The sequence below is a fragment of the Cavia porcellus genome, unplaced genomic scaffold (assembly GCF_034190915.1).
Source record: "Cavia porcellus strain 051 isolate PalLab524CR breed Dunkin Hartley unplaced genomic scaffold, mCavPor4.1 scaffold_33, whole genome shotgun sequence".
NCBI lineage: Eukaryota > Metazoa > Chordata > Mammalia > Rodentia > Caviidae > Cavia > Cavia porcellus.
In genome coordinates, this window is record NW_026947516.1 from 4,284,875 (window position 1) to 4,302,662 (window position 17,788).

Below are 17,788 nucleotides of genomic sequence, written 5' to 3' on the forward strand. Positions count from 1 at the left end.
GATGGCATAGCTTTGTGGGTTCTCCTAAGAGTTCTTTGGAGCCATTGGTTCTCCTGAAGGAGAGCCATGCTGGCCTTCCTGCTATGAATTCAGCCATTATTATAGGAGGAGCTCGGGACCTTGTTGCTGAGAAGGGCTGTGGTTCACTTTGGGGAGCTCTGGTCCTCACGTTGAACACTGCTCTCTGGGGTAAGATGTGTGTTGTTCAATCTCCAGGAGAAGCTTGCCACCCTGGCTTCCTGATATGAACTCTGCTGCTATCCTTGGAGGAGCTCAGGAACTCACTGTCACTGAGGATGGCTGTGGTACTTTTCAGGGGAGCCCTGGTCCTTATTGTGAGCATTGCTTCCTGGCTCCATTGTAGAACCCTCAGCCTATTAACCACAGCTGACCTTTGGGTCTTCCCAGTTCTTCTATGTGAAATAGACTTGCATGGGTCATTGTCGTGGGTTCTGGACCTCCAGTTGGACTAGTGGGAGGCACCGTCATGGGCTCCAAGTCTTTAACTGGACACATGCAGGACACTGCTGTGGGATCCAGATCCTCAGATGGATTTTTCTAGGTCTTTAGTGTTGTGGACAGATTTCCTGTACTTTTTAATATTTAACTCCTTGGGGCCATCATAAATATAAATTCTGTGTCCTGGATTTAACTGTTCTCCCTGACTACAGCATCACCCCAAAGAAGCTGCCTTCCTGACTCCTATTGATGGGGCTCGATGCGTGAGCAGATGTGGTCACTAGTTAGAGCTCGGCCTGCCAAATGCTGCTTTGTGTGCCTGCCTAAGGGAGCATGCCCGGAGAGAACCCAGAAAGCAATGCAACTGCTCTTTAGGCTACCAAGCCTATACCAAGGGTTCTCCTAAGGATTGCTGTACAATTCCTGTACCACCATGAACCCTAGGAGTTAATACAATCAACTAATGTCTACAGAAGCAACCAGGCAGACGCAGGAAGAATAAAAAGAGCACCGGTTTATCATCAGAGTTCTCTCTCTGAACAAAAAATGTAAGGATGTGGCTCTGCTTGGGTTAAAACAACACACTCAGACAAGGTTTACCAAGCAGGACAATATACCCGGATGTAGACCCAGGTATTGAAAAATGTACCCTGCCTTTTCAGCTGCTTCATGTAAAATAGTTCATGATTAGAAGACACTGTGGAAACACAGATGCTTTGGAAGGAAGAGGTAACGAATCAGACAAGAGCTTGTTTCATGTGGAGTGTCTGTGCTGTAACCCAGGACACTATAGCCCGCTTACTACAGACCTTTTGGGTAAGAAATGAAATTCAATGGGCCACAATTATGTTTCGCATTTGTTACAGGATTTTTTTCAAGGGAAAATCGTGACTACCACATAAATATTACATGAATGTGTACAAAAGACTTTATTCAACTAAATCAACGTGTGTGGCAACTTTTAGGATACTACCAGTGGTATGCAGGGGAATGGAAAAACCAGACAACACAGGTAACCAAGAATGCTGAAGTGAATTTAATAGATAAGAGGCAGAACTGACCCAATCCACCAAACACATGGGCTGTCATGTTTACAGTTGAAAAACAACAACAGTACGTGTCGGAGTCACCTGGAAGGGTACAAAAGGACAAGTGGCGTATTTCCCTTTGTCCCCATTTTAAAGCCTCCAGGATTTTCTGTCTACTGGTGGCAAGAAGGAGCAGATCTGACTAGCACGCCACCTCGGGAAAGCCAAGTTTCCAAGGCGGGGTGTATCTACACAAGCAGCTGGTAAATACGTGCTGGCTGATTACGCCCAAAATGTACTGCGATCTCTGTTCAAGTAGCGATTTGAGAAAACTACCTATTCCAACACACAAACAAAAAAGGTTTAAAAAAACAAAAAGACCATTCTTAAAAGAGAATTTTGGCTGAGGTAGCAAAGGTTGTTGGACGTGGATAACACACACATTCCAAGTACAACAACTGATGTAACAGCTCCAGGAGTGTCACTGAGGAAGGGTCCAAAGAGAGATTCTGAGGGGACAGGAATTAATTTAAGACTAGTTTGGAGAATCATTTCTTTAGGTTCACCAGTATCATGGGTTTCCCTACTTGGGTTACAAAGTTAAGAGATTACCTTCTCCATTGCAAAACTGTGAATGATATATATATACACACATACACATATACATACATACATGCATATACATGCATGTATACATCATTTAGATTCACAGAATGTAAATTCAGAAAATCTAAGATGGAAAACGAACATAAATATAACGTCTACGGTGTCTTGGAGAAGGATATCCCTTACGTACAAATATGCACTCACATTTATGCACATCACGTTGCAGTATACATGTGTGTGTGCAAACACAGCTTCCGAACTCACAGATGCAGACAGAAAAGCTAGATGTTGGCTGGGGTCTTCCCTGGGTCTTTCTTCAGCTGGCCTTGGTGACAGAACGGCCCAGGCCACGTGGGAAGGCTGGAGGGGGCTGCAGTGGGCACTTCTGGCCCTGGTTCCTGCCATCCACCCTCAGCAGTGTGGGTTGTGAAACCGGCCTGGGGCAGCACCCGGGGGTCTGGCCCTCAGTCGAAGGCAGGCAGGCCAAACAACTCGGGCTGCAGGTCCTGGAGGGAACGCAGCACCACGGTGGCCTTGGTGGTCAAGTCGCGGCTCAGGTTTTCATCGGGAACCATGACGACCTGCATCCCCGCTGCCAGGGCGGCCTCCACCCCATTGGGAGCATCTTCAAAGACGAGGCACTGTGGGAAGAAACAGAAAGCTGAGATGGCCTTGGGTGCAACCCAGCTCCCAGAGGAAGTGTGACTGCCATGGTCTGGTGTCCAGGGTCTCCAGAAGGGCACACATTCAAGGCTCTACCCCCAGGGCTGCCGTGTGCTCAGAGGCCGCACTTTTGGAAGGTGGCTTGGCTACTTTCTCATCACTGAGACACAACACCTGACCCTGGGAATGAAAGAAGGAGGTTTATTTTGGCTTGTGGTCTGCAGAAGTATAGCCAGGTGGCCAAAAGGCATGGCAGAGGAGAAACAACTCACGGTCTGGAGACTGAAAGCAGACAGAGATCAACAAAGGAAGGAAGGAGACAAACCCCTCCAGGAAATGCCTCCAGGACCACAGCTCCTCCAGAAGTCCTAGTATGAGTAGATGAGGCTTTGGGGGGGCATCTCACTAAAATCCACAGACTACATGATCATGAGGGCTCTGGCCTTACTACTGGAGTGATTTAACCAAGGCTTCGTGGTTGAACAGACTATAGGAAGGGAAGGGAAAAAGGAAGCAGAACCCAGAGGAAGGAAGTGGGTGGAAGGGGCGTGACCCCAGGGGAACCTGTCGTTTCATTGGCCCCTTTATCTGTCTGTCTGCTTCCTGGCTGCCTTGCCGCCATGATGTTGTCACACAACATAAGCCTAAACATACAGTGGAGCCAGCCAACCAGGACTGAAAATTCTAAGCCTGTGAGCCTAAATAAACCTTTCCTCTTTTATGGTGCTGACTTTCTCAGATATTTGTATTGTATGGTATTTTGTCATGGTGATAGTCATCTAACACAGAATGTTTAGGGTGCTTGTCACCAAGGCATTTGGGACTGTCCCCACTGGGGTGGAAGGGCCATGTATGCTTCCTGGCTGACCAGCTGTGGTTCTGACCCATTCTTTCCCACTGGGTTTCTTGAGAGGAGACAAATTCTGTGCCTGTCGGAGCCTAACTGTGACACCGCACAGCTGTGCGTCACGTTGGTATTTTTGGTATGAAACTATTTTATTTGGATCGTAACAATCTGTTCCATCAATAATTGAACATTCAGAGTGTGAGAGAAAATTGTAAAACAAAATGATCATGCTTCTTAAATGTAAAAACACTTCAGAGCTTCTTATACTTCATGTGTTGTAGTTACAGAATTAAATGGTTCGTTGTCTTACTGAAAAAATTCAGGGCCCTGTGTGCTGGTGCTGAACATGAAGGCTAAACAAAACAAAATTCATGAGCACTGGATCAGGGGCAAGTGTACATGCCCTGTGGGAAGACCACAGTTGGTGACCTTGACAGGGCGGTGCAGGGAGGTTACTGACAAGCAGATCTGTGCAATGCACTCTATGCCTCTGGGCTGCTCACACAGTAGGCTGGGTCAGCCTGCAGGTCTGCTCCCTGTGCATGCCCTCCAGCTCCCCTGGGTGGCCTGTGTCAGGGTCACGTGGAGATGCCTCCCAAGTTGCTGCAGAGACATCTGTCTACTGGTGGTAAGAAGGAGCAGATCCGACTAGCCCTTCACCCTGGGAAAACAGGCACCCAGCCAGCTTCCTCCGGCTCCCTGGAAGGGGACCGATGGACAGTGAGAATGGGGTATCCCTCAGAGGCTCCTGGAGTGCTGCGCTTCCTGCTGTGACATGTGACATGCTCTCCTGGCTCCCTTCTTCGAGGGAGAAGGCCTGTGACTCAGGAATAGTCCAGAAAGGGCTTTCAGTTCTCCACTCGACTCTCTTTGGGGCCTCTGTCCCTTTGCACTGTAATACAGAAATCAGCCAGGTATGGTGACGGCCCAATGTGGGGGTGCAGAGGAGCGGACCCAGGGAAAGTCTCGCTCTCTCTTCCACACTCACCTTGTCTTAATGTCTTAATGATCTGCTCCACAGCTGTAGCGCATCCACGGACCTTGAATCACATTGCCAGTTCCCTCCCTCTCTCTTCTCTTCCTCTTCTGCCCCTAGTTCTTTCCCTCCTTCTGTGCAGAATCCTCCACTTGTGACTCACCCGAGGCTGACCGGAAGCTGACGTGAGTGACTCTGACCGCCATCGAGAAGCTCCTCTCCTACAGCTGGGGAGCATGTTTGCACTCCACCCCAGCCCACTCAGGACTCAGGTGGCTGGGGGACAGGTCCTGAGGTGTTTAGTGCTAAACCTGAGTGCTGGGCAGGACAGGGCTGGCTATAGGTCTTCCTTCCTCTCGTGTGTGTGTGTGTGTGTGTGTGTGTGTGTGCGCGCACACGCGCGTGTATTGGAAATTGAACCAGGGCCTTTGAATGTGGCTACATCTCTAGAACAGTCTTCTTCTCTCTCTCTCTCTCTCTCTTTTTTTTTTTTTTTTTTTTTTTTTTTTTTTTTTAATTTTGACACAGGGTCTCCTCCAAGCAGCTAAGTTGCCCAGGCTGGACCGAAGTTGCGGTTCTCTGCCTCAGCCTTGCAGAGTGCAGGGGTTACAGGTGTGGGTGGGAAAACCAGCACTGCTGCCCTTCCGCCTGAGGACTCCATGGGCCCTGCAGCCCCCGGCTCTTGCCTTTTTCCTGAGCAGGAGGAAGGGACTCCCTCAGACCATCAGCGCGGCTTCCTTAGTTAATAGCCCACGTGCTACCGGCTCCTGACATTTCCATTCCACCGAAGTTATGCCTTGATTAGTTTCTAAATGTCCCCACTGTCCTCTTCTGGGACCACGACAAGCACTTAAATGTCAAGTGGCCCTGTGACATACTCGTCACATCCTCTGGGGCTGCGGAAACTCCGCACAGTCTGCTCAGAGACTTGATTCATCCTGGGGCTGCAGCTGGTGAAGTACTTTGGTGTACCGGCTCGGGGACCAACCGTGCACGCAGGAGTGTGCAGTGGAGCTCAGAGCGCAGGCAGCTGACCTTGAAGGCAGGCGGGGAGACCTCCAACACCCCCCTGTGCACACCCTCAGCATGCTCTGGGTGCCATTCGTGTGCCAGATCCTCCTGCTGCTGCGGCAGGGGCAGTCACAGGAAGTGGAAGGAGGAAGGGACGGGGGGCCAGTTTGACTCTTTCTGGGGGCTTTCACCTCACAATCCATCCCTTCCTCATCTGAGAAGACTCCAAACAGGCACCAATGTGTGAACTGCAGGTAGATCTGAAAAGCTCCAAATCCAAGGCTTTCTGAGCTCTGACAGGACTATGCAGGGGGAAAATTCGATAAAGTGGAACCATCTGGGGCACAAAATTATTAAAAGGAGTCTTTGTAATTACCTTCAAGGTGTGGGAATGAGTGTACTGGAATAAAAAAAATTAAGACTTGGGCCCCATCCCTGAGGTAACTCATTACGCATGTGCGAATATTTAAAAATGTTTCAGAGTCCTAGTACTTCTGGCTCAAGCATTCCAGGTAAGGGGTTTCTGACCCGGGTCATGCAGAACATGGGTGTGGTAGGATCTGCATCACGAGCACAGAGTGACAGGAGAATGTGACTGTATTAATCCCTCCCTGGCACTGGGACAAAACCCCCAACATCCTAGCTGGGAGGAGAAGAGTTTTAGTTTGGTCTGATTTGCAGGGATTTCAGCCCACAGTCAGCTGATGCCAGGGCAGCAGAACGGCAGAGCAGAGGGCAGCTGCTTTACCCGCTGTGGTCAGCAAGCAGTGACAAGAGCCGGGTCCCACCCCGGGGACCACCTCCTTAAGGTGCACAGGGCCCAGAACTCACCCGTGCTCAGATCCACTGCTGAGTGCAGCGCCTGTGGGCAGATCACTGTCCGAAGACCCACCTCTGAACACGGACACTCGGGAGGACATAAAAGCCCTAAAGCGGGCGTGTATAAATCGGAAGGGCTACCAGCGCACAGGCAGGTAAGGCCCTACGTGCTGAGACACTTTGGGGAAAGCCTTGCAGGACCGGCTGCAGGATGGAAGCTTCCCGTCCGTGCCTACCGCTCATTATTTGCAAGTGACTGCAGTTCTGATGTGCAAACAGAGGCAAGAGTTAAGGGGGTCCCACACCAAAGGGCAGGTGTTCTAATCACCTGTAACATGTCCACAGCACCCACTTCTGCTTCCTGTGCCCATGAGGTCTGTCTGTCTGCCCTGCAGCCATCTGCAGACGCCTGTCCTCCAATAAGTGGCAACCTGGCGCGTCCTGCCAGCTACCAGGAGTTCCTCTGGAGAAAGGAGCGTGTGGAAAACAGAAGTTGGGGGCTCAGCTGGACGGTCAGCTGCGCTTGAGGGGCCTCTGATAAGGACAGGGACCCCCATCCATGCAGCTTCACCCTCCCGATCCCATGGTCTTCCAGTGGTCTCATCACCTGGCTCTTCCAACTCCAGGGTGAGCTGTCAACACACAGCTTCTGGGAGGACATAAATATTCAGTCCATCACCGTGGCCAGGGGGTAAATACAAATGAGTTTCAGCCCGGTGAGACTCGGTACCAGGCCTGAAAGACTGATCCAGGCAACCCTGGGATAGATCTGTGCTTTCTTTAGGGCATCAAAGGGGCAGCGATTTCTTACAGCAGGGGTGCACAGAGCTTTCAAGATGAATCCCAATGCTAATCGCATCCCACTGGTCTGGGAGAAGCGTTGGGAGTCATTTTGGAAGCTCTGTCAATATACCTAGCTTTAGACACAGTTAAAAAAAAAGAACAAACCGAACTGTTGGAAAACACACATATCCTCTGGCTGTGCCAAGAGCCTTGCAGTTAACAAGACAAGGCAAGGATTTCCTCTCAAGCCTCAACACATGCACCATAGGGCCTCATTTGCTGCTGCTGACTGTCAGGGTTTGAGACTCAGAATGAGGTGGATGCTTAAGAAAAACTGACCAGCACCCCCAGCATCTCCAAGACCAGCTCTTCCCTCTGACACCGCAGACAAGCTGTCGCTCTGGGACAGAAGCAGGTCGCAGGGAAGCTGGCTAGTCCTGGGACTGCTGGATCCGCCAAGCTGAAGCAAGAGTACATGGTGTTTTTTGGACCGGTTCAGAAGGATCCTCGGACTCTTAGAGGCCACCTTTGGAAACCCGAGGGACCATTCACACAGAATTTGTTTGATCTCGGTAACCTGATTCACTGTTCTCTCCGAAGCACCTCATTCAGACAGGGCTTCTTCTAGCCCACTTTGTTCAGCTGTTTTTTGAAAGCCACCTCAAAGGCCTTCTTAGGAAAGGCAGGAAACAAGGAAGGTGCCCACTGAGCAGGAGAGAAAACAGCTCCACCGGGGAGGAGAAAGTCATAGATAATTTTAAAGGGAAATCTCTTCATTGGCAGAAAGGACACCCCGCCCCGGCCACCTGGAACATCAGAGCTGGACTGTAACCTTTCAAAGTCAACACGCGAAGCTTTAGAATTACGATTTACTTGGAGACATTTTCATTGCACGGAAGAGGGAATACGTTTAAGGGTGTGGAGAACAAACAAATGAATGCAGGATAAATAAGACTCTCCCGGACTGTAGCACAGTTTAAACATGGCTTCACGCCAACCTCTTGTTTTATAAAGACATGAATAAGCGATACTCAGAGCCTGGTGTCAGGGAAGTGCTCCATCAGTATCAGCTACGATGATGGTAATGGAGATCCAACCTGCAGCTCTTATTAGACATGCACAGAGGAGTTGCATATCGCTCAAGCTGGTTGTAGCAGTGTGATTAGCTCTTACAGCACCATGACTCTGGAGAAGTGTCCCCCCTCCAAGCTGAGAGGTTAATAAACTGCCGACTAGTGTCACCTGCTTCTTCTTGTTTGTGTCTCCATGAGCTTCACCAAGCATGGACACGGAACAGCCTGTGTGTAGTAGAGGCCAATACGGGAAACCTGGGGTAGTAGTGTCCTAGGTGGCTTTCTGTTACAGTAACAGAAGACACAGGGTTGGGTGACCCATAATGAGAGGTGAGATAGCTCAGAGTTTTGGGGGTGACCTAGTTACTTTCTTGTCACTGCTGACAGAAGATACTGAACATCCCAAATGAAGGAAGGAAAGGGTTATTTATTTAGCTCACAGTTTGTGGAGGTTTTGGTCCAAAATCAGCTGGCTTCAAGGCAGAGAGGAGGAAACACTTCAAGGCACAGATAACAGCAAAACCAGCCAGAGCAAAAGGTGGGGAGGGCCAGCCTCTTCCCCTCATTACCCTGTAAGCAGGCTACCACCCCTAGGGTGGGTATAGCGCTCACACCATCCCCCTCCCCACTCCTGCACAGGCTCACACCATCCCCCTCCCCACTCCTGCACAGGCTGAGCATGTTTACAAGGTAAGGAACCTGGCTCCCTGCTGAGTCCCTTCCTTGAACCTTCTAAGCTTCTCAAGTTGACCCAGTCTATCAACTGTGACAGGGGCTGTAAAGTCCAAACATTTCCTACAAATGACTGCCTGGTAAGGTCCACGCTTTAGGCAGAGTGGTGCTCCACCCCTCTTGTTTTCTTTATCCACTCATCTGGGGGCAGACAAACATCTGTTTCCTGATTGGAAACAGACTGGACATGCTGGCTCCTCGGCTGACCTGACTGCCGAGCTCCCCTGGCCAGTCAGTGCTGAGAGGCCCACAGCCTTGTGTTTGGCCTTTCTTGCTCTTCCACCAAGGGGGCTGAGGGAGCCCACTGCACCCTGTCCCATCCCGAAGGCACAATGTGCCAAGCCACAGGGCCCTGCTGGGGTCTGCCAAGAGTGGCTGCCTGCTGCCCAGCAGCATCAGAGGCCCCAGTTCACCCTGCAGAGCCCCCAATGCACCTGGTCCAAACTCACTGCTTACCCCCACTGTTTCAGCCCAGCCGAGAGCTCGAGCCGAAATGCTGACATAAACTAAAGCCAGCGCTGGGAATCTCGAGGCACCAGGAGCACACAGGCAGGAGGCACCAGAGCTCACAGGTCCCTCAGTCAGTGACAGAGAAGTCAGCTTTCCCCGCTGTGAATTACCGGCAGCACTTTGCTCAGTGAGGGGCTGGAGGCTTAAAGGATTCACCAGAATGCGTGCAGGGCGCCCCAGGGATCATCTTTAGTTAACAGCGAAGCAGAGCTTGCAAGGTTGCGCAGCTGCAGTATAGAATCGTGGATGCAGGAGCGAGGTGGTGGGTAGCAGCCTGCTAGGGTGGTAGGGATCGAGCCCTGAGCCCAGCTTCACGGGGCGGTCACTCTCGTCACCCAACAGCCGTGCTCAGCATGCTGGCCCTATTGGCAGCCGAGCTCCGGCTCTGCCACCAGGACAGCTGTGGCGTGTGTAGGCCGTGGAGACTGGGCTCTTCAGAAAGTATTTCTGGAGGAAATTTTCAAGGCCCCGAGTGACAGTTTGGGAGGATGTAATAAATACTGGTGGCGACTGTTATCTTTGGGTTCTGGACATCAGGGAGTGGCTGTTAAGGAGAACAGGCCAGAGAAGCATTAGCAGACAGATTCAGCCAGCGTGTCCTTGCGGGGGACATGATTTCCAAAGACGCAGGCTTTGGCATCGGTAACTATCAGCCTTACACACACATACAGGCGTGCGCACATCATGCATGCAGGACACAGCCACTTGCATGCTACAAAGCAGGCGTATGTTTCTGTGGCCTGGAGGGGACGTGACAGATGTTAAGGCGGACATTCAGCTCACTGTCACCACCACCATCACCATCACTGCCACCACCGCTTCCGGTTATGCTCTGACTCTACCTAAGTCAGGGCTCCAGGGGTATCGTACATCCCTCAGGGCGACGCTGGCAGAATCTCTGTCCTCTAGGAGGAAGCTGACAGCATAACAGGCGAACTCAGCTGTGTTCAAGCAGCGCCCCTGGTTTTGCATGTCCCAGGCCCAAGCCACGTGCACAGCCTGAGGGCCTCCAGAAAAGGGTCTTCTGCAAGCTGCCTCTCCCATTTCCACCAGCAGGGCACACTCTGGGGCGGGGCGGCTGCCACAGCCATGGGAAGGGGACCCTGCCAGCTCTACAGGCTACAAGAGGCCACCTGCCCGGCTGTGCCGCCCCCTACCCCTACTGGCTGTCTCAGGCAAACCGGCTCTGCCTTCTGTGTCTCCGAGGCGTCATCCGCATGGCAGGGACACCTCCATTACTGCAGCACAGTGCCTGCCCGCCAGCGGAGCCTGCAGCTGACCTTCAGGTCGCCCGGCCTGCGGGATGCTGATGGTGGCATGCAGGGGCCAGCGCGGAATCTAGTGTCCCTGCTCTGCCTGCTGCCCGCTGGCTCTGGGAACTGGATGAGGCACAGTGGTACTTTCATTTTCCTTTGTGCTTGGGGAGGGAGACTTAATGACCTCCAGTGTTTAACCAGGGGAAAAGGAAAACAAAAGCCTCACCGCACCCCTCCTTGGAATTCCTGATGCAGGGGCTGGGCAGGCACTGGCCTGGAGTGGACCTGGGAGGGAGGACCTGGGAGGGAGGCGCTCATGCCTGCAGCTAGGAGCTGGTGCACAGCGTGGCCTGGGGCCTGAGGGAGGAGGGGAGGGAAGGAGGGAAGGAGGGGAGAGGAAGCAGCCAGGATGGCTCATTCTGCCCAGGCCGGGCCAGGCAGTGTGTGGGGCTGTGGACGCAGCCCTGCTGCACAGGGGTCGCCTCCTGCCTCCTCGGCATGATGGAGGTCGAAGGATGCCTGTGCCCCCTTGCTCCTGCCTTCCCAGCCGGCAGCTCCTCAAAGTGATGGAATTTCCCGAGGGAGGACCAAGCCCTTCCTGGTCAGATCTCAATCTTCAGTGTTAAGGAGCTGGCCCTTGTGGTGTCCCAAGGTCATGCCAGGGTGGCGTCTGCACGTCACAGAGACTGGAGGCTTTGGTTCTATGAACCCCAATGCAGGAACAGGACTGGAGCTGGTCAGTGACCCCCTCCCGCACACCTTGATCACGAGGCCCCACATAAAAACTCTCCAGGATGGCCGGTTGGGGCCCTGAGGCGGGCGGGCACATAGGGTGAGGAAGAGACCACGGAGGAACTCAGTGCCCACTGCCACGCCTGGTATGGGCATCTGTTCAATCGGGTGGGTGCCGGGTTCTTTCCTCCACAGCAAACCAGCATATGCAACTCCGTACTGGAGTTACCCTGTCTGCCTTGAGTCACTGAGAGGGACTCTCAAGGGTGCATGTGAGTACTGAAGCGTAGGCTGCCCAGGGCACCCGTGGCCCTGAGTGTTTCAGATAAGAAAGAGCAGGAAGGCCACTGGACTCCGGGACAACAGTGGGGTCACCTGAGTACACCCCAGGTGCTGAGCTTTATTTAGAAGGCAAATGCTGGGATCTGAGTCTGGGGCTGTGACCTTCTCCATGTCTCCTGGGAGCACGTCTCAGGCTGTGAAGAGTCTGTCTGCACATGCACACGTGCCTGCACCTGACTTGCGTCTGCACCTGCACCTGCCCTGAGCCTGCACCTGGCCTGCAACTGCACTGAACAATGCACCTACGCCTGCCACCCCACCAAGGATAGAGCACCACCACTCCACAGCCAAAGGGGCCAGGGAACGGGGGTTCCCACTGAGCAGTGCCTAGGGAGCCACAGTGGCAGACCTCAGGAGGAAGCCTCGGGCCTGTCTCCAGGAGGCCTGCCCAGTCCAGTGGACACTGCGGCCGGGCAGGGGGCTGTGGGCACCGCAGGCCACAACCACAAGCTGCTACTTTCCCAGAGTCACTGGGAAACCCACACGGGCTGGAAACCCACATAAGCAGCCACTGCAGCCACAGTGATCACTGTGTGAGTGACTGCGGAGCGAGGAAGTGAGCTCGGGGATTTGCGTGTGCACTGCAGGAACAGCCCTGGCCACAGGTGTCCCAGGAGCCCCTTCAGGAAGTCTGAGGTGTATCCTTCCGATCCCGGGTACCCTCGGCAGACCCACACTCTGGCGCACACGCCATGCAACGCCCGACGCTGTTCGCCCACGCCCAACTCACCTGCTCCAAGGGCGGCGGAGGAGAGAAGCGCCTGGCACAGGCCAGGAAGATGTCGGGGGCTGGCTTCCCGCTCTTCACCTCGGGATCGTCCCCCAGCACGATGTGGCTGAACAAGCTGAAGAACTCCTTGTGTCGGCTGGTCTTCATCTCGAAGGGCGCACGCCCCGAGCTGGTGGCCACGGCGAAGGGGACGTCGTGCTTCAGCAGGTGGCGGATGAGCCTCTCCACGCCTGGGGAGGCAGAGGGGGACCTCAGTGTGCTGGGGGCAGTGCGACGGGAGGGGTGCTGGCGAGGCTCAGCGCCGCAGCTGGGATGTGTGTATGCGGGGTCCCCGCAAGTGCACCGTGTCATCTGCCCCGGGCATGGTGTGTCAGGAGGCGGTGGGCTTCAGGAGGCATCCTCCCGGAGCAAAGGGGGTCTGGGGTACAGCTGAGCTGGGAGGAAGACACCAGGGCACCAGGCTCCTCCTTCCTCTCCCTCTCTCTCCCTCCCTGCTTCCTGCTCACCTGAGAGCAGACCTCCGTGTGCGGGAACACACCAGGAAGCGGGCATGCCTGCTGGCCCTCCTCCATTCCTCTCCCTTCCTTCCTCCCCCCTCCCTCCCTTCCTTCCTTCCTTCCCTCCGACTAGAACAGAGTAACATTTGAGATCAATAATGGGAAAGCTACAACTATCTGGATGCTAAACCACACGTTTCCAGGAAGGCACTGATCACAGAGGAAACCACAAAAGGATAATTCTGTGTAGAGAACAGGAACGCCTTAGCATCTGTGGGGTGCAACTAAAGTGGAAGAAGATGGCAGTATTTTTTTTTTTTTTTGGCCTTTTTCTTTTTTATCGGTACCAGGAGTCGAACTCATGGCCGTCTGTTTGCAAGGCAGGTGCTTATGCCGCTGAGCTAAATGCCCAGCCCCTAAGCTGATAGTTTTAAATGCTCGATTAGAGAAGAGGGCCCCAACTGGGTGGTCTAGCTAGTCACATTAAAAAAAAAAAAAAACAAAAAAAACAAAAAAAACTGTAAGATCAGTGATAGGCTATTCTTTCTCCTTAGAAGTCGCACAGAAAGAGCAAATCAAATGAAGAATGGAATAAAAACAGAAGAAACAACAAGGAAAAAATAATACAGAAAGTCGATTAAGCTAAAAGCTGGTTCTTTGAAACGATCAGGTGAAATATTGGACCTGTATCTCCACTGACCAAGAAGAAAAAGAAAAACCTAAATCTATCAATATAAAGAATGAAATGGAGCAACCCTACCGATCCTAAAGTCATTAAGAAGGAAAAAAGTTATGAACGATTCAATATCATTTATGTGACACTTAGATGAAACAGATTAGTTCTTTGAAAGACAGGAAACTCAGGACACTAATAAGCTGAACAGCCCCCCATGTAGTATGTGTAATTACAAATCTTCCTCTATCTAGGATCAGAGAGTCTCCGATGAGAGTGTATGAGTCTTCTCATACACTCAAGAAATAAGTAACAGGATTTCTAACCAAATTTCAGGACACTGAAAGGGACATTTGCTAAGTCTTCTTTTGATATCAAGACCACACTTCTCTGGTAGCAAAACCAGCCAAAATCTGGAGACCTCCCAAGGCATGTTATTCACGAGTACGCTCACTGTACCTGCTCACACCAGCAGTTCTCAACCTGTGCAAATGTATGCGAACTATGTGGAGCTTGCCTGTGTGAGTTAAAAAGATTTCCATGCCTATCATTGCATAGCTTGCAACAACTAGTTCTGAGGATCAGGGTGTATTAAAAAGTATTGGCAAACTTTCAAAATAAACTCGACCTAACCAGCGCGGAGACGGCAAGAACCGCTGTGGAAAAGAGACAGTCAGTAGCAAATGTCAGGCTAGTCGCAGGGAGAGACGCCCAGTAGCAAAATGATTTGCACTTGCAGGGGATGTTGAAGCTCCTATCTTATGCCCTTCTAATGCAAACAGTTTAGAAAACAACAGAGCATATTTTAACATGCAGCTCACTTGAAGACAGAAGAAAGGCAAATTCTGGTGTAAGATTTTTTTTTTGCGATGGTAATTGGTTTCATAGGAGTTTATCCTTGTCCCGTTCTTCCCCTCTGGGACTATTTTGCTAGGTATCTCATGGGAAATCTTAGCAAGAGCAACCACAACCAAGTGGGAGTCAGTCTATGCCATTTCCACTCCCAGGGGAGGACGCGGCAGTGGTGTTTGTGGGTGGTTTCCAGGGACGGGGACAGACCCCCGGGAGCGCTCTGCACCTGCCGAGGACACATTCAGGAAGCAGTGAGCCTGGCTTCGCAGGCACCTGCCCCCGGCCCCTTGCAGAGCTCCAAGAGCCAGTGCACACTGCACAGCAGCCCCTGGCGTCCTGTCACTCTCTCCCCTCGGCAAGAAGAGTAAAAAGCCTGTGAAGATGGAGACAGAGCTCTGTCCCAGGGTGATGAAGCTCATTCTTGAAATCGCGGCACTATGCATGTGTTAAGCTGGGTGACTGGAAGCGGGGAATCTGTTGCTACACAGGGTCAGGTCGCCCAGGGTGACGCCGGGGAAGGATCCAGGACGGTAGGGAACAGGGATGCCACATGCGCAGTGGACTGGAGAAGGAGCAAATGCAGAGGCTGTGAGCGGTCAGGAGAGCCCAAGGTCTATGCTGCAGATTGCTATGGGCCTGGCGAGTGTAGCTGACAGGGGCACAGTGGAGAAGCCTCGGGAGGATGAGGGCAGAGAGGGGGAGAGGTCTCGGTGGCCGGAAGGACACGGGACCCCCCCCCCCCGTGGGGCCTCCTCTGCTCCTGAATGTGAAGGAGGAGAGAAGTTCACTGGCCCTTGGTGAAAAGTCTCAAATACGAAAGCTCAAACATGGAGGAGACAGGAGCCCTCTGGGAACAAAGGCACCCCAGAAAGAAAAAGGAAAAAAAAATAGCACGGTCATCATGATGATTAGGATTTAGAGACAGGACTTGAAGACCCAAAGGAAGCCACGCTGGGATGGAGGGCAGTTCGAGCGTTTCCCGAGGCTCCCGTGGAAAAGATTGGACCCTGGCTGGGTGCTTTCAGCACACGTTGGGACCTGTAAGAGCTATGGCCACAGAGAGGGGGATTCCCAAGTTTTCAGGGTGCCTGTAAGGCATTGAGGGAACCCTGTGCCTTTCTATCGCCTTCCTCCCTGGCTCACCCTGAGGCGACCTGCTTGGTTCTGTGTTCCTACCCTGACACTACCAACGTCTCTGGCCGGAAGCCAAGGGCCCAAGGCCCAGGAGCTCCTGAACTCGGAGCCAAGATACACTTTCTCTCCGCAGAAGCTGGCATCCCCAGGTGCGCCCTCCGGGAGGAACAGGAAGGAGGAAATGTCAGCACTGAGATCAAGTTCCCTGGGGAGGTGTGCCCAGGAGCAGCCCGGGTCCACGCAAGACTGCTCTTTCCCCATTTCCCCATTTCTAGTAGTCACGTCTGCCTTTCAAAAGGCAGGACACTCTGAAAAACACCCTCCCGCTGTGGTCTGCCAGACCCTGACATTTATGCTGTGAGGAGTTTCACTTCCTTAGGGCCATCGAGGAACTCTGCAGGGTCCCGGGGCTCACGTGCCTCCTCCTAGCTGTCTCCAGCCTTGCTGCGGGCTCAGGACCGGGCTGCTTCCTGCTGCTGTGCTGTTCTGTGCAGAGGTCCATTAAGGTGTTCTCTCCACGGGGTAATTCTCAGCTCAGGAGGGGACCCTCGGACTCAGGCAGCGACCGCTGCTCTGAGAGGGACCTTTACGGAAGGCACTGCATGGAGTTAAAACACGCCTCCTTGTGGGCTCTTTAGAAGGGATGCTGGTGACCGAGGGGGGCACCCTGCTCCGGGAGTGCTGCTGGGACCTTCAGAAAGCGTGCCACACTGGTCCCTGTCTCCCAGCCCAGCTACATCACACAGGGAAAGAGGGGGATTTGGGCAGTGGGGCCCAGGCAGAGAAGCGGTGTGAACGGGCAGATCCCGTGTGGAGCCATTTACAAAGAAGGGGGGAAAGCTAAAGGGAAGGTCCAACAGGTAGCCAGGATTCCACACCACAGAAACTGAACAACTTCCCCTAGAAAGGGACCAGCCGTGGAGGGCAGGGACCCACAGTGCCCTCCTTGACAAGGATTTGAACTCATGTCTTTCAAAGTCTGCATGCTTACGTGCTAAGCAACAGATGTCCCTGCCCAGGCTGTTTGAGGCACTCTTGGCACAGGGAGGACTCCAGCTGCCAGCTGCGCCCCTGGACCTCCTGGGGAAGGGGCTGGACAGCCACTCATCCAAAGCCGGCACGGCTGTAACGCTGTGCTCTCCGCCCCACCCTGAGAACCTGGCTCCCCTCTCTATTCTCAGTTCCCCTGCAGAGGCATGGGCTTCCCTGTTAACTCACAGGGCTCACCTCTCCTCTCCTGCAGGCCTGAGTCACTGATGAAAACCCACGCTGACCACTTCTGATGGAAACTATCAAGACTAGACGTCTCCATGCACACGGAGCTCAGGCTCGCAACACACAGCTTCTAAAATGGTTACAGTTCCTTTGTTTATACGCCACAGAATTCAGGAAATGCAGATAAATACTGACTTTTTATTTTCCTAACTTTTACACATTTATCCTTTAAGATGGAGCCATCCTGTAAAAACACTAGCAAGGCACACAAGCCTCTAGTGAGGAGCTCCTGCGGGCTTCGGCCGCTGTGACCTGCCGGGTTTCTTAAAGGTTTAATTCTGAGCCGTGCTTCAGGCCATCAATCTGGCTAGTCTCTGCTGCTGGGAATCCTGGGACTCCACTTGTGTCTTAGCACAGCTGGTTTGGGCTGGGCTCCTCCCTCCTTCGTCCGGGATGTGTGTGAATTCTGAGCTGCTCTGGAAAGATGCCTGAGGTGCCTGGCTACTGGGGCAGGCTCTTGGCCCTGGAGGTCAGATGCTCGGGACTCACTTACCAGGGACCCTGCAGGGGCCCCTAACAGTGGAACCGAGTCACTGGACTGCATCATGGAGCCACACAGTGCCCCAGAATGGGGGAGAAATGAGGGTGAGAGGGATTGGGTTGGAGGCAGAGGCCTGAGACTCCAGCAAGACCGGAAGCTCCCATATGTTCCAGGGAACTCACAGCTGTGGCTGACGCTGGCTCCTAGCTCAGGGCAACATGATATTTGGGGGTGTCACAGGTCACTTTCTTGTGGCTCAGCCACAATATCTGACACCCATGACTTAAATGGGGCGGGGTTTATTTTGGC

General features: G+C 52.9%; 1 protein-coding gene across 1 annotated transcript in view; it reads right to left on the reverse strand.

Moving 5' to 3' along the window:
• Positions 1–1,472: 1,472 nt before the first annotated feature.
• The window catches only part of Pudp (pseudouridine 5'-phosphatase), a 56,768-nt gene continuing 40,452 nt past the window's right edge, over positions 1,473–17,788 (reverse strand). Inside the window, exons 3-4 of the mRNA XM_003462756.5 lie at positions 12,568–12,797; positions 1,473–2,734 (exon numbers count right to left, since the gene is read on the reverse strand). Of these exons, the coding sequence (XP_003462804.2) occupies positions 2,558–2,734; positions 12,568–12,797 (407 nt within the window). The 3' untranslated portion in view covers positions 1,473–2,557. The remainder of the gene's footprint in view (positions 2,735–12,567; positions 12,798–17,788) is intronic.